This window comes from Bemisia tabaci, chromosome 6 (assembly GCF_918797505.1).
Source record: "Bemisia tabaci chromosome 6, PGI_BMITA_v3".
NCBI classification, from domain to species: Eukaryota; Metazoa; Arthropoda; class Insecta; order Hemiptera; family Aleyrodidae; genus Bemisia; species Bemisia tabaci.
The window spans coordinates 21,847,069-21,859,281 of record NC_092798.1 but is presented as its reverse complement, the minus strand read 5'-3'; the positions used below and the strand labels follow the sequence as shown (position 1 = coordinate 21,859,281).

The following is a 12,213-nucleotide window of genomic DNA, read 5'->3' as shown; positions in this document are numbered from 1 at the left end:
CGCATTCCATCCACAAAATCATTATGCTATTAAAACCAAAGCAGGCATGGTAGGAATTTTTGAAGAAATGTGCATATAAAGCCGTAAGAAAATAATACCTCACCGACAAGAAGTAAGAAAAAAAATAATCAAATTGAATGAATAGACCTTTTGTAAACTCTCCATAAACACTCACTTATGGGTACAATTTTAATGCTAATCCAAAACAATCTTTTAAAAAATTATTCGAATACTCCGTTGGGAAAAAGCTTATGTTGAATCTCTTGCAGCAATTGTTGCACTTGGGAGTGCTGCTCCAAGTGAAGACAATATAGTTTTTCTCCCACCTGATTGGGTACTTATGTATCAAATAGAGTAAAAATGTTTTGTTTACTTCCAGGGAAACAACATTAGTTCTCTACTTCCTTTCTTTGGCTGGAATGATCTTGTTTACATTCACCTTGGGCAGTGGATACTTGGAGGTTGTGTACTTCACATCTGGAGTTGTTGGGTGAGGAAATAAATTATTTAAGTCTTTCTGAAAAATATTTCAATCCATCACTCTCAAAAAATGATTTTTTGATATGATAGGATTGGTAGATTATGTGTATCAATAAATTACCTTAAATTTTTAAAATTCAAAACCTTTGATTACACTGAATTCCAAAATGCCATGGTTTTTTCTTCTACATTTTAAAATTTCAAACCTTTCTTTGGTTATGTTGTAGCATACTACACAATTTTTCTGACACTTTATCGGTACTATGAACACTTTTTTCGATACAAACTAAAAATTTTTTCAAAAACCGATTATACTTAGATGACTTTTAGTTTTATTCTCTACGCAAGATGGCCATTTCAGTCACCTGAAGATGGGCGGCCCGGCCGAAATAGCCATCTTGCGTAGAGAATAAAAGAATAATTGGTTTTTGAAAAAATTTTAGTGTGTATCGAAAAAAGCTTTCTCTGGTTGATCGGTCTAATGTGAGAAGCTTGTCCAGAGTTCATATTTTGAGCCCTCTGACATAGTTTTGTAAATTTTTAAAAGTATACTTTATGCATTTCACCTTTCAGAGTTTATAATGATAAAAATATGTAGCCTAAAAATCTTTAGCTCTGTCAAAATTTTTTGAGATACTCCTATCTCAACGATTGAAATGTTGTAAGCATAGTGACAAAGGAAAACATTCGTTCAATTCGCTTATTAAATGGTGGACTGATCCTGTGTTCAAAGTTCGAAAGACCAGAGGCATGGTTTATACTAATGGAAAGTAACCCATAAAAAAAAAAAACCTCGAGAATTTGATCAGTTGAACTACTAGATTTTAAATGGAGGTGAGTATCTCCTTAAAAAGTTTTAATTTTGTTTCAGATTCTTCATGACTGGTTATCTACCTGTTGGGTTCGAATTTGCTACAGAACTAACCTACCCAGAGCCAGAAGGAACATCTTCAGGAATGTTAAATGCGTCTGCTCAGATATTTGGAATTGCTTTTACAATGTTTGCAAGACTGATTTTAAACACATTCGGTGACCTTTGGTCTAATTTAAGTTTGTGCGCTGCACTTGTTGTCGGGGCAGGAATGACCACTATTATAAAATGCGATTTGCGGCGACAAACTGAACAAGTGAAAAATTTACCCCGACCTGCAGTTTAGTAAAAAATTCCAATTTAAATTAATGTGTATGTAATTTTGTACAAAATAATACAAGGAAAATGCATTGAATCTCCAAACATTCTAGGGTTAGGAAGAAAACTCATTTTTCGGAATTTGTAACATAGTACAGTTGTAAAATACAAGGAGACTTAAAACTTCACTTCCACACTATAAAAGCAGCCCAAGTGAGTTTTGAGACGCTTAAGTTCCTTCATCAGTATTTTTATTTTCCAGTTTAAAGGATTGAAGAAAGCTAAACTAAATAAGGTGCTACGAATAATGAAGAATTTACTGATCTGCAAGATATTCAACTGATCATTTTACACAAACTGATTGCAGTGGAGGCACGGGTCGTAAGACAGTTTGTTGGAGTTTTTTGCCAACGTGCATTAAAAGAAAATGTGCACATATGAGCTTTTCCCACTGTTTGAGATTTCCAGCTTTGTGCTGAATTTTTAACGCATGTTGGTAAAAAACTCCAACAAACTGATCATTTCAACTGATGCGTTATTTGTTGTGAATAATAACTTGCTTTACTACACATAGTTTACTGCTCATCTGATCAATTTGCTGAATAAAGGCAACGAGATTTTCTGATGAATAATTAAATATGAATATCTGATTGGTTAGCAATAATTCTAAGATTCATTAAAATAGTTCAGTGTACATTTTGTAGGTAATAGTAGATTGAGTTCATAGAGATCTTTTGTATTCATTGATAAGGGGTAATTTTCCCAAGTAGAACAAGGAACTTTGACTGCTGCTCATAAATAAAGTTTATTGAACACAGTTACATTTACATGCTTCAATTATACGATTCTTAGCCGAAGATTCTTCCAATATTTTTGTACAAATTTTAAAAGGTCCTCTAAGAATTGAGATTTTTATAAAGTGAGGAGAATTTTCTAAAATTCATTCAAGCAGTCATTCCATTTTTACGCAGTATTTACAGATTGAAAAAGTTACATTATCAAACATGAAAATGTGATGAAAAAGAAAGTAAGGGAAGAAAAAACTTCACAGGAACCACACAGTTCAAGAAGCGTGAGATTTGTGATTCACGTGATACTACTGAGTTTGAGACTAAGAGCTAGGAATTACTCTAAGCTTTGGCTAAGACTTGGTATCCTCCCCTAAATTTTGCACAGTACACTCTCTCTATAATAAATCCGCAACGAACCGAAAAATCTTTCTTCAGAGAGAAATTTTTTATATTACAAGTGGCGCTCAACAAACATAGGAACTAGGAAGTTCAAAGGACCAAACGATTCTTTTGTTAGAGAGAAGTGTTTGTTATAATAGGTGGCAAAATACAGACAGAGAGAGAGAGAATGCTGTACTTTCAAAATAACGATTTCATTGGGGGCAAATTCCCAAATACTCAAATCATTTTTCACTGATTTTAGATCCAAAATTTTGAATCATGGTAAATAAAATTATTTACCAGATTCAGTAAGAATGAGTTTCAACATTCTGCAATATTGCAGCTAGTCGGTGTAGATTTTGCACCAAGCCACCTTATTTTAATCTGGTAAGGTGGACTTCCATTTTTGTCAATTTCAAAGGTAATGTCTCGTTTATGTTTTTTGTTGTAACACTCATTAGATGAAAACTTCCAAGATGCACTGCCATTTGTTTCTTTCTTAAACAGAAAAAGCATACCAGCAGCACTAAATTTCTTAGATAAACTTTTCCTTAACCAAAAATGCTGTCAATTAATTCTAATTGTACTGCTTTAGAATATTTCCCATGTGATTTTTCAATATGTAAACGTACAAAAGAACAGTGTTCCACCTTCACCAGGCACTGGACCTCAAAAGATCCCAAGAATCGGGCTTTGGCGCCAAAAAATTGGTGGAGGGGGCTGAGCCATTGTGGCGCCAAAACAAGTTGACGCACCCTGTTGATTAATTAAACTTGCAAACTCGAAGCAGCCGTAGCGATTTCAAAGTACCGTTTGCAACACCGCAGCCTTCACCACCGATACATGTTGCAATTCCTCATTTGTGCCTTTGGTTGCAAAATTTCATGCAACATGATGCAAGTACAAAAAGTAAATTTGGCTTCTGAAAATTGAGCTTTCCAGACAAGATAGCTCCTAAAATTTTAGGGTGAGGGTAGAACACTGCAAATGAAAATTTGAAATGATTTCTGTTAATTATACTTTTTTAAAAATTGAATTAGATGTGAGAAGACAACTGATATTAAAAGACAAGTATGGCTCTTGTAGTCAAAGCAGTAGTAATATGTGAGCAGAAAACTGAAGTTTCACAATAAAATAACACTATTGTAGCAACGAAGGCAAAATACTCATGACAGAAAGTTTGAATGTTGAAGAAGTAAAAAAAAAAAAAGTTGTTCGTGCCATTTCAGAAAAAAAAATTGGCTTTAACTTTTTTGTTAATTTTACTCTCTGAACTTAGCTACTCTATTTGTGTTTACAGATTTTTGAACCATAGTAAAGTAACGAGTATACTTCAGCCTATAGGACATTAATGTTAAGTTTAGTTTTAGGTAATTATATAGAAAAAAATTGAATAAATATTTTTTCAAATTAAATTTTGTGTACAAAAGGAATTTATTTTTACAGTTCATATTCTCATGCTCTTCAGAGACAGTGAATGTCAGTTTTAAATACAGTAGGGAAATGAAAAAAAAAAAAAAAATACAATGCATTACTCAGAAGGAGTATAACTGAGGAACTGCACAAAAAGAAGTATCTTTCTTCATAAAATAATAGCTCCTCGAAGGTGGGAACAGGTTAAAACGTTTTTTAGTGCCTTGAAAGTTTTTAGTCATAGTATTTACTTGACTGTTGGCAGTTCATTGACTACGGAATAGTAAATTGGTAATCATAAAAATAATAGATAAAAATGTACATGTGAATCTCAGTCAAAAACTTAGAGATGGAAGACTGATTTTAACAGAAAAATAAGTAGAATGACAACATCAATGGTGAAACTGCAGAAATGCACAACTCGGTTTGTACTATACGTAATTCTTGAAAAAATGAGTGATTTTTCTTCTCAAAATGAAAATATTCTGTGAAAATGTTAATCCGTGATTGACGGTTGGTTCATTCTCCTTTTATGAAATAAAATAGGAGTCAAGATTTTGAAACACTGCAACCGAAATACGTATTTCCGCAGTTTCACCATCAACTTGCTCTTCAACACTTAAACTCCACGTACTTAAAAATGGACCAGGCCAGGCAGAAATAAACGAATCTGATTTTTCAAAAAACTGAAATAAGAGCTGTTCTGAATGAACTTGTATTAATCATACACCAAAAAGGACGAGGGAAAACTTAATGCAACCTTGTAACATTTTGTTTACTTCACTATCAAGTCTTATAGTTTCAGAATTTATACTTTAAGCCCCTTTCTCTTGAAATAATGTAATCATACCGGTTTTTTTCTGCGTGACTTGATTCAAATAAATATAAAATAAAGTTATTTACAGTTTGGCTCTCGTTAAAATTGAGCTTGAAACTAAGATTGATTAGTGAGGACAGCTTCATAAGGAATAAGAATCAGTACATTTGACTGAGCTAATCAAAATATGACTATGATGCCGTAACTATCCGGCTAATGATCAACTGGCGCTTAGCGTATCCAGCACAGCAATGAGGCACTGCTAACATTCTTATTTCATGAAGAGACATAGCAGTGGTTATGCAACTAAAGAGAGACAAACATGGATAAAGATTTTTCTTAGCTAATGCTAGGATGCTTTAAAAAATACTCACTTTCGAAAGTTGTTGCTCCATGGGACTTCTAGCCCTCCTAGGCCTGAAATTAGTAAGGCCACAACCTTAAATTTGTGGATGATTGGAGTCATTTATTCAGAAATAATTATCTAGGAAAATCCTACTTAAAATATTAGTCAGAGGCAGACTCTCTTCACTGGTAAAATGAGAAAAAATTACTCAAAATGAACTTAGGCACGACAGGAAATTATCTTCTCAATTAAATCATGGATAAGCTTCTCACAGCATAACGACATGAATGTCTCTCATGAATATAAAACGATGGTGGCACTGCAGAAATGTGTACCTCAGTTTGTGACATTGCAGACTCCCTATCATACTCTATTTTCTGCACGGAAAATTACCTACTAAACGTAATTTCTTGAAAACTTCGGTGATTTTCTTCTTGATGTAAAGGATACTCTACATATAAAAATCAAGCCATGATGTTGGTTCAGTCACTTCTTAGAAAATAAAATAGGAGTGGAGATTTTCAAATGGCGAAACTGAAATACACATTTATACAGTGTCACCGTTGATAAGAACATAACTGAATGAATAAAATGTTTTAAACCTTACTTCCTGAACGTAATTGCCTCATACCTGGATGCTTTACTTTTAAGTTTCTTTTTCGCTTCATCCCCTAATGCTTTGAATTCGATGGGCCGCACCAGGAAGCGAGACCACAATGATACCTCTAATTTCAAGTGTGGCTTCCGCGTCAAGTAATCCTGCAATGAGAAATAATAATCATTATGAGATAGAATTGAATTGCTATAGACAATTATTGTAGAACCTGAAAAAAAGAAGAAAAAAAAAATGGATAAAGGGGGAGGAAGAAATGTACTTAAGGCATGGCATGTGTTATGATTTAAGAGGCTTATAAAAAGTTAAAAATAAGTCAAAGCAACGAAAGGAACAAGAAGAATATTCACCCATTTAGAAACTTTAGAAGTCTCAAATTCTATCAATTATACATTTAAAAGGATTAATTAGTTTTGATTCTCTCTCCTCCATCCTGGGCTTATCTTTACTAATAAAGAGTGCTTCTGAAACAGTTATTAATATGTTTTTGTTTTATTTTTAAAAAAAAATTAAAAAAGTGAGAGATTTGAGTTTAATAAAATTTGGAAAAAGGAATTTATAGATCTACATTTGTAACTTGTGACGTATTTACATTGGGGAATGTTCAGCCAATAAATACTTAGGGCTGTTGATAGAATACTTGGCGCAATCAGATTTTCTGCACTAATCTTGCACTGATGATTCCCCGCTCTCTCACCAGTTCCAGCCTTGAAAAGACTACTATCTAAGACCACAAAATTCAAGTTACTTCGACGAGGAATGCACCTTCAGATGCTATGTCTTGATGCCTGCTCTTAATTTTTTTATCACTTAAGATCAAACCTGATGAGGTTGAAAGTAACCAAGGATAACTTTTCCATCAAATGAAACATACAGACCGGATGAGTTGGATTTTAAAATTAAATTAAATACTTACGTAAAACAAGAAAAAAAACACAAAAATGTGGCCCAGGCAGTAAATAACAAGGTGGTAGAACAGTGCTGGGCTCACATTATTCCGCGGCAAAATCAAGGCTAAAAAATCCTAAAAATTTCAATTAGAGTAAAAAATTTGATCCCTATAATGAATGCTCAGCTCAGGCAGATGCGTTGGTATATTAGGCTGGGGTCACGCCGAGAGATCTACAACGTTTTAGGTCTTTTTACACCTCAATAAGTCACACTCATCAGAGAGCCAAGCTTAGCATCCTGCTAAATCCTGGACAGAAATGCCATAAATTTCAAATACCTATGTGTCATTATGTATTTGTTAGCATTTTCTTCACTTTCATCAGCTTATTGTATATTAGGCTAGAAAAATTTTACAGTTTTTTCACAGGAGCTTGAGAAAGTTTGGTTGTAACAGATTCTCTGCAACCTTGAATTTATATTTGATCAGGGGGTGAAAAAGGACAACTAAAGCAAACTTAATACTTACAATGTGTTCTTCAAATGAGAATCTCTGAAGATTGTAAAGTTCTTTCAAACTTTCTATCTGCTTTTCTGCAGCTTTAACAGGCACCATTGACTTATTCACGTTTGCAACAGGCTGCCTTGCTTTTCCGCTGAATATATTGTTTGTCAACTCTCGTATATACGTCAATGAATCTTTACCATTAGATCCCCCAAGATTGTACATGTGTGCTAGTTGGTAACTGACATCTGTAATGATTTTATTTTGAACCTCAATTGTGTGAACCAAGGTGGTGATGTCGTTTGAGTCTTCAGCTTTCAGCTTGTAGAGAGCGTTCAAAGTGTTTATCAAAGGGTGTCCTTTGCACAACTGCACTGCTTGTTTCTTCAAAAACTCTTCTTGGCTCATCACAACTTCCTGGAAAAATATTTGATCAATAAAGATGGCGATTAAAGATATAAATTAACTTTTTCTGGGCAATCATACATTACAGATAATTAATTTTCTGCCACAAGAAACTAGGTGTATGGCAAAGGTATCGAAAGGGAAATTGGACCATTCTGGTATCAAAAATGAGCCAGTGTCCTGCAGCTCCTACAATTAACATTTCGGTCTTGGACCCGCTTGTTTTCAAATTCCACTTTTTATATTCTTCTACCAATTTGCTCATTATGTAATTTGTTCATTTCTCTTTCTTCCTCAGAAGAAAAGAAAATGGGCACTTTTCTCCGGTTGATTTTGATTAAATTATTACCAAATGAAGATAGAGAGGGCAAGAGTGTAAAATATCACTGAGAAAAATTATGCTATCTCTCTAAAAGGAAAGATGTAATCAGGTTTTCTATTTTAGGTGCCCTACTATTTTACCTTTGTTCCTCTGAAAGTGATGAATTCAGTTCCCAAAAAATTTACAACAGATGAAGATAAGGAAAAATTGGAGGGACTTACTCTGTTATTATGAAGTGTTTCACATTCTTTACTTGCAGTATTCATTGTGTCATCTAGAAATTGAATCAATAGTTCAATTTTTAAGAGTTCATTTTGAAGGAACAAAATTAGATACTCATCACAATGCAGACGCTTTTGAATGAAATCACACAGTCTATTGAGATTGTTCAGCTTGGTTTCTTGTCGCTTCAATTTGATGACCTGGATTTCAGATAAAGATTTTAAAGATTCATTTGTACTTTCTGTTTCACAGTTTGCAGACAGAGATTGCTTCAATTCTGACTCGGTCTTCTTTGCATTAACAAATTTGTCAGCGTTTTCAGTACTCTGGTACCTGAAACAGAGAAAGAAGATGACAATGATTCAAATTATAAATCATCACAGCCGACAATGCCTTGATCAAACGTCAATAATAGTTTGACATTGTTTTTTTTTTAAGGAATGGTAAAATATAAAAAAATTGACCGAACTCCAAAGAAAGAGAAAAAGGATTGAACCACTGGGCAAGAAATGAAATCGCTGTGGAAAAATATTTTTACTTTCGAATTTTACCAAAAAAGCGAATCACATGATGGGAAGTCTGAGAATCAACTCCTTAACAAGATATACATGTTTTAAATTAACATTAGTTAGATAAGGCAAAAATACAAATGACTCCATTTTATCTGCGTAGAAAATACTTTTAAATGTTTTGTTCAGGAGTTGATTTCCGAACCTCCAATTGTGTGAATCATTTACTATGTCATATTTTGAAGAATGTTCTTCCTTGAGGGTTGGCTTCCTCCGCTTGACATGTTCTCTACTGTTGGGCCAGAAAATCAACAAGCTACAGACGCCTCCTTCGTGGTCGACACCCAGTTGATTTTGCGACCAGATACAGGTATAACAAAAAGATTACATCACCAAGAAACAGCAAAGCCAGTCAATCGCATAACTCTATTTTGCTTTTGTCATGTTTTGTCCAGTCAATCAACACACACACTCACAAAATTAATAATTATCACTCCGCTGGTATGTGTGCAAAATAACAAAGACAAAGTTGACAAATCTTTGCAACATGCAGATTTAAATACCATATTTTCAGTCATGATTGGAGAAAAGCTAAACACACTAACTGTAAAGGCATAGATGAGGCATTGAAATAATTAGATTTCATGTAATTACGAAAACCATTGCATTCCATCTTACTTTTTTTTTCATTTTAAAGTGAGTTTCATTGAGTAACTTTATTTTCTTTATATTACACATTACTCTTACCTTATTTCAGAGGTCGTTACTTTTAGGTTGCTGTTGAAACTTTCGATCAAAGTATTCATCTGCTCCAAAGCTAAAGAGTAAGCTTTTTCGTCAGCTGAAGCTAAAGTTTTCTCTTCACGACTCGTTTTGATATGTTTTCGTACACATTCAAGTTCTCTGACGAGTTTTTTACATTTTATCTGCGGAAATGCTTCTTCTTGACTGAGAGTGTCTAAGGGTTCTGGGGCCGGAGCACAGGTCAGTTTGCTCATCAGAGATTCTAAAACAGATACATCTGATTTTGCGCGATCATTGAATTTGAATTTGAAGTAACGTGATACATTTTTTTCAAACTTAGAGCTCTCATTCATATACTTCGTTAAAGATTGCTGTGATAAATAAGGTCCATTCACATTATTCTCATCAAACTGGACCAATGGCTCTTTTAAATCTTTGAATGTTTTGTGCAGGGTATTGAGTATATTATTTAAACTGTTATTCAGTTCCAATAAACTTGTGACTATTTCGCTGAGTTCCTTCGATACCTCTTTCTTCCTCAGATCAACACCCACAGCATTTTCTTTGATTGATTGTAGTTTGGTCCTGCAATTCAGAAAAATAAATATCAATGTAGCAGGATCAGCCACTAAAACAAAACAATACTTTTTACACAAACAGTCAACAGTTTAACAGTTTCAGTCTAATCAATAAGTAATATGTACTTGCAAACAACAGTCCTCAAAAAACTGTTCAGTACTTTGGCACTTTTCAATATCAATTTCAAAATAAATTGAAGTGACGAGTAAAAAGTATAAATGGTAACGCTGTTTTCTTTCTTTCCTTCAGTGACGGTCGTTTTGTCTCTTTACTGGAAGAGGGACCATGGAGTCAAGAGCTCAAAACAGAAATAGTGGTGACACTGCTTTGAGAGGTATTCTACTTACTTATATTTTGGCACAAAAAAACAGCCACTAATGTCAAAGGAAACTAAAAAATGGCAAAAATTGTGTTCAGAGTTTTGACACAAAAATAAATAAAAAAAATTTAATCAAACATAAGTTATGATGATCTCAAATTTACCATTAAAAAACTTCGTTCCGAGAAAAAAGCGATTGAAGTTGCTTTGTTCAAGTATGTTTTCAGGGATTACACTGGCCGCAAGAATTCATAAGAGTCATTTCAAAAGAGGATAAAATTTCACTTCTGAAAACTACCTAGTCTGTGAATAACATTGTCTGATAATCGGGTAATTGGAGCAAATACCAAAAATTGAGACTCCACTACAATTTAAACCAATCACTCATGCAGCTTCGGTCAATCGAAGGCCACTCTTATTGGTTGATGCAACAACTGTTTCACTCATCAATGCACCAATCTTGCTAGGTGAATATTCACTAGTCTGTGACCACGAACCAGCCATGAAGGGAGAGTGGCTTTGGTCTCGCCATTTTCATAAGCAACAGATTAATGTTAGCCACTCTTTGAAGAAAATTTGTGCTTTTATCCAATGTTTACTTACGCAAGGAGATTCCACAGACTTTTTAAATGCTGTACTGCTGTATCTGTTTCGGTGACTTCCTCTGGCATAAATTCAATACCAGTTATTTTGATGAGATCGTCAAAGTCTTCAGAATGTTCTTCGAAGAACTGGTCCAAGGCATTCTCTAAGTCCTCTCCATACAGTATATTCTCTTCATCTTCTAATTCTTCAAACCTGAAATCATGAAAATGAGTATAAAAGAGAGGGCTCCTGCAAAATATTCAGCAGCACTACCAACTGTTCTTTAAACATAATAAGTAATAATATCTGTAGTCATACATGTTTCCTACGAACTGAAAGCAAAATTTACATAGCGCTTTGTTGGCAAAAGGAATGACTTAATTCCTGGCATGGAAACAGCAACAACTTGAAGAAGTTTGCCCAGGTCATAATGAAGCTGAAGTTGAATTTAAATGCTCCTAATGAGTTTGCACATTTTCAGAGCGCAACAGAAAATTGGCTATCTTATGTTTGATATTGAAAGTAAATACCAAAATCAAGATGGTAAATTGTCCGTCACACTCTAAAAATGCAAAAATTATTCGGCATGGGCGAAGCACAGTAGGCTTCAGCACATTAGCCATTTCTCCTATATGTTTAATTATTTACAAAATATGCATGATGAAACAAAGTTGAGTACTTATACACAAACAAACAATTTTACAGGAGATTAGGCAGGTATTTGTGTAGATTACATACATGCGTAGTTCATCTTGAGTCATGCAAGAGTCATTGGTGATGAAATCTGTAAACCAATCCATGAATGGTTTTAACTCTACGAGATGATCTAATGTTTCAGTTGATTGGGTTTCAAACTTAGTGATTTGATAACTGGTTGCTTTCAACACTTCCTTGAGACGATCACTATTCCTATGATCCATTGGATAAGGAAACTGAAGTGCGCACTTCGCATTCGGGTGGACAACACAAAATTAAGGTTGATGAAGAATTAAATCTTTGTAAAGGCAGTGATTTGAAGGGGAAAAACTACACAGATTTTATTCCTGGAGTGAACACTTTCCGAAGATTTTTCATGTTGAAATTTAAAAAGATAAACTGACAAAGGAAAACCTTTTCAAAATTACCCTAACCTAACTTATCAATGTAAACAAAGTGATCCACTCGA

At 34.1% G+C, this 12,213-nt stretch overlaps 2 protein-coding genes across 9 annotated transcripts in view; one reads left to right on the top strand and one right to left on the bottom strand.

Annotated features, from left to right (window-relative positions):
• The window catches only part of HisT (Histamine transporter), a 55,199-nt gene extending 53,543 nt beyond the window's left edge, over window positions 1–1,656 (top strand). For all 8 annotated transcript variants that reach the window (XM_019057097.2, XM_019057091.2, XM_019057085.2 and 5 more), the window contains 2 exons: window positions 380–490; window positions 1,352–1,656. In XM_019057097.2, the coding sequence (XP_018912642.1) occupies window positions 380–490; window positions 1,352–1,637 (397 nt within the window). In that variant the 3' untranslated portion in view covers window positions 1,638–1,656. The remainder of the gene's footprint in view (window positions 1–379; window positions 491–1,351) is intronic.
• A 2,318-nt stretch (window positions 1,657–3,974) lies between these two features.
• On the bottom strand, window positions 3,975–12,211 carry LOC109040922 (uncharacterized). The gene is made up of 6 exons (XM_019057052.2): window positions 11,787–12,211; window positions 11,067–11,261; window positions 9,569–10,150; window positions 8,312–8,645; window positions 7,388–7,780; window positions 3,975–6,116 (listed from the first exon to the last, which is right to left on the bottom strand). Exons 1-6 carry the CDS (start codon window positions 11,966–11,968, stop codon window positions 5,961–5,963), a joined length of 1,842 nt encoding a protein of 613 aa, XP_018912597.1. The 5' UTR covers window positions 11,969–12,211; the 3' UTR covers window positions 3,975–5,960.
• Window positions 12,212–12,213: the final 2 nt, after the last annotated feature.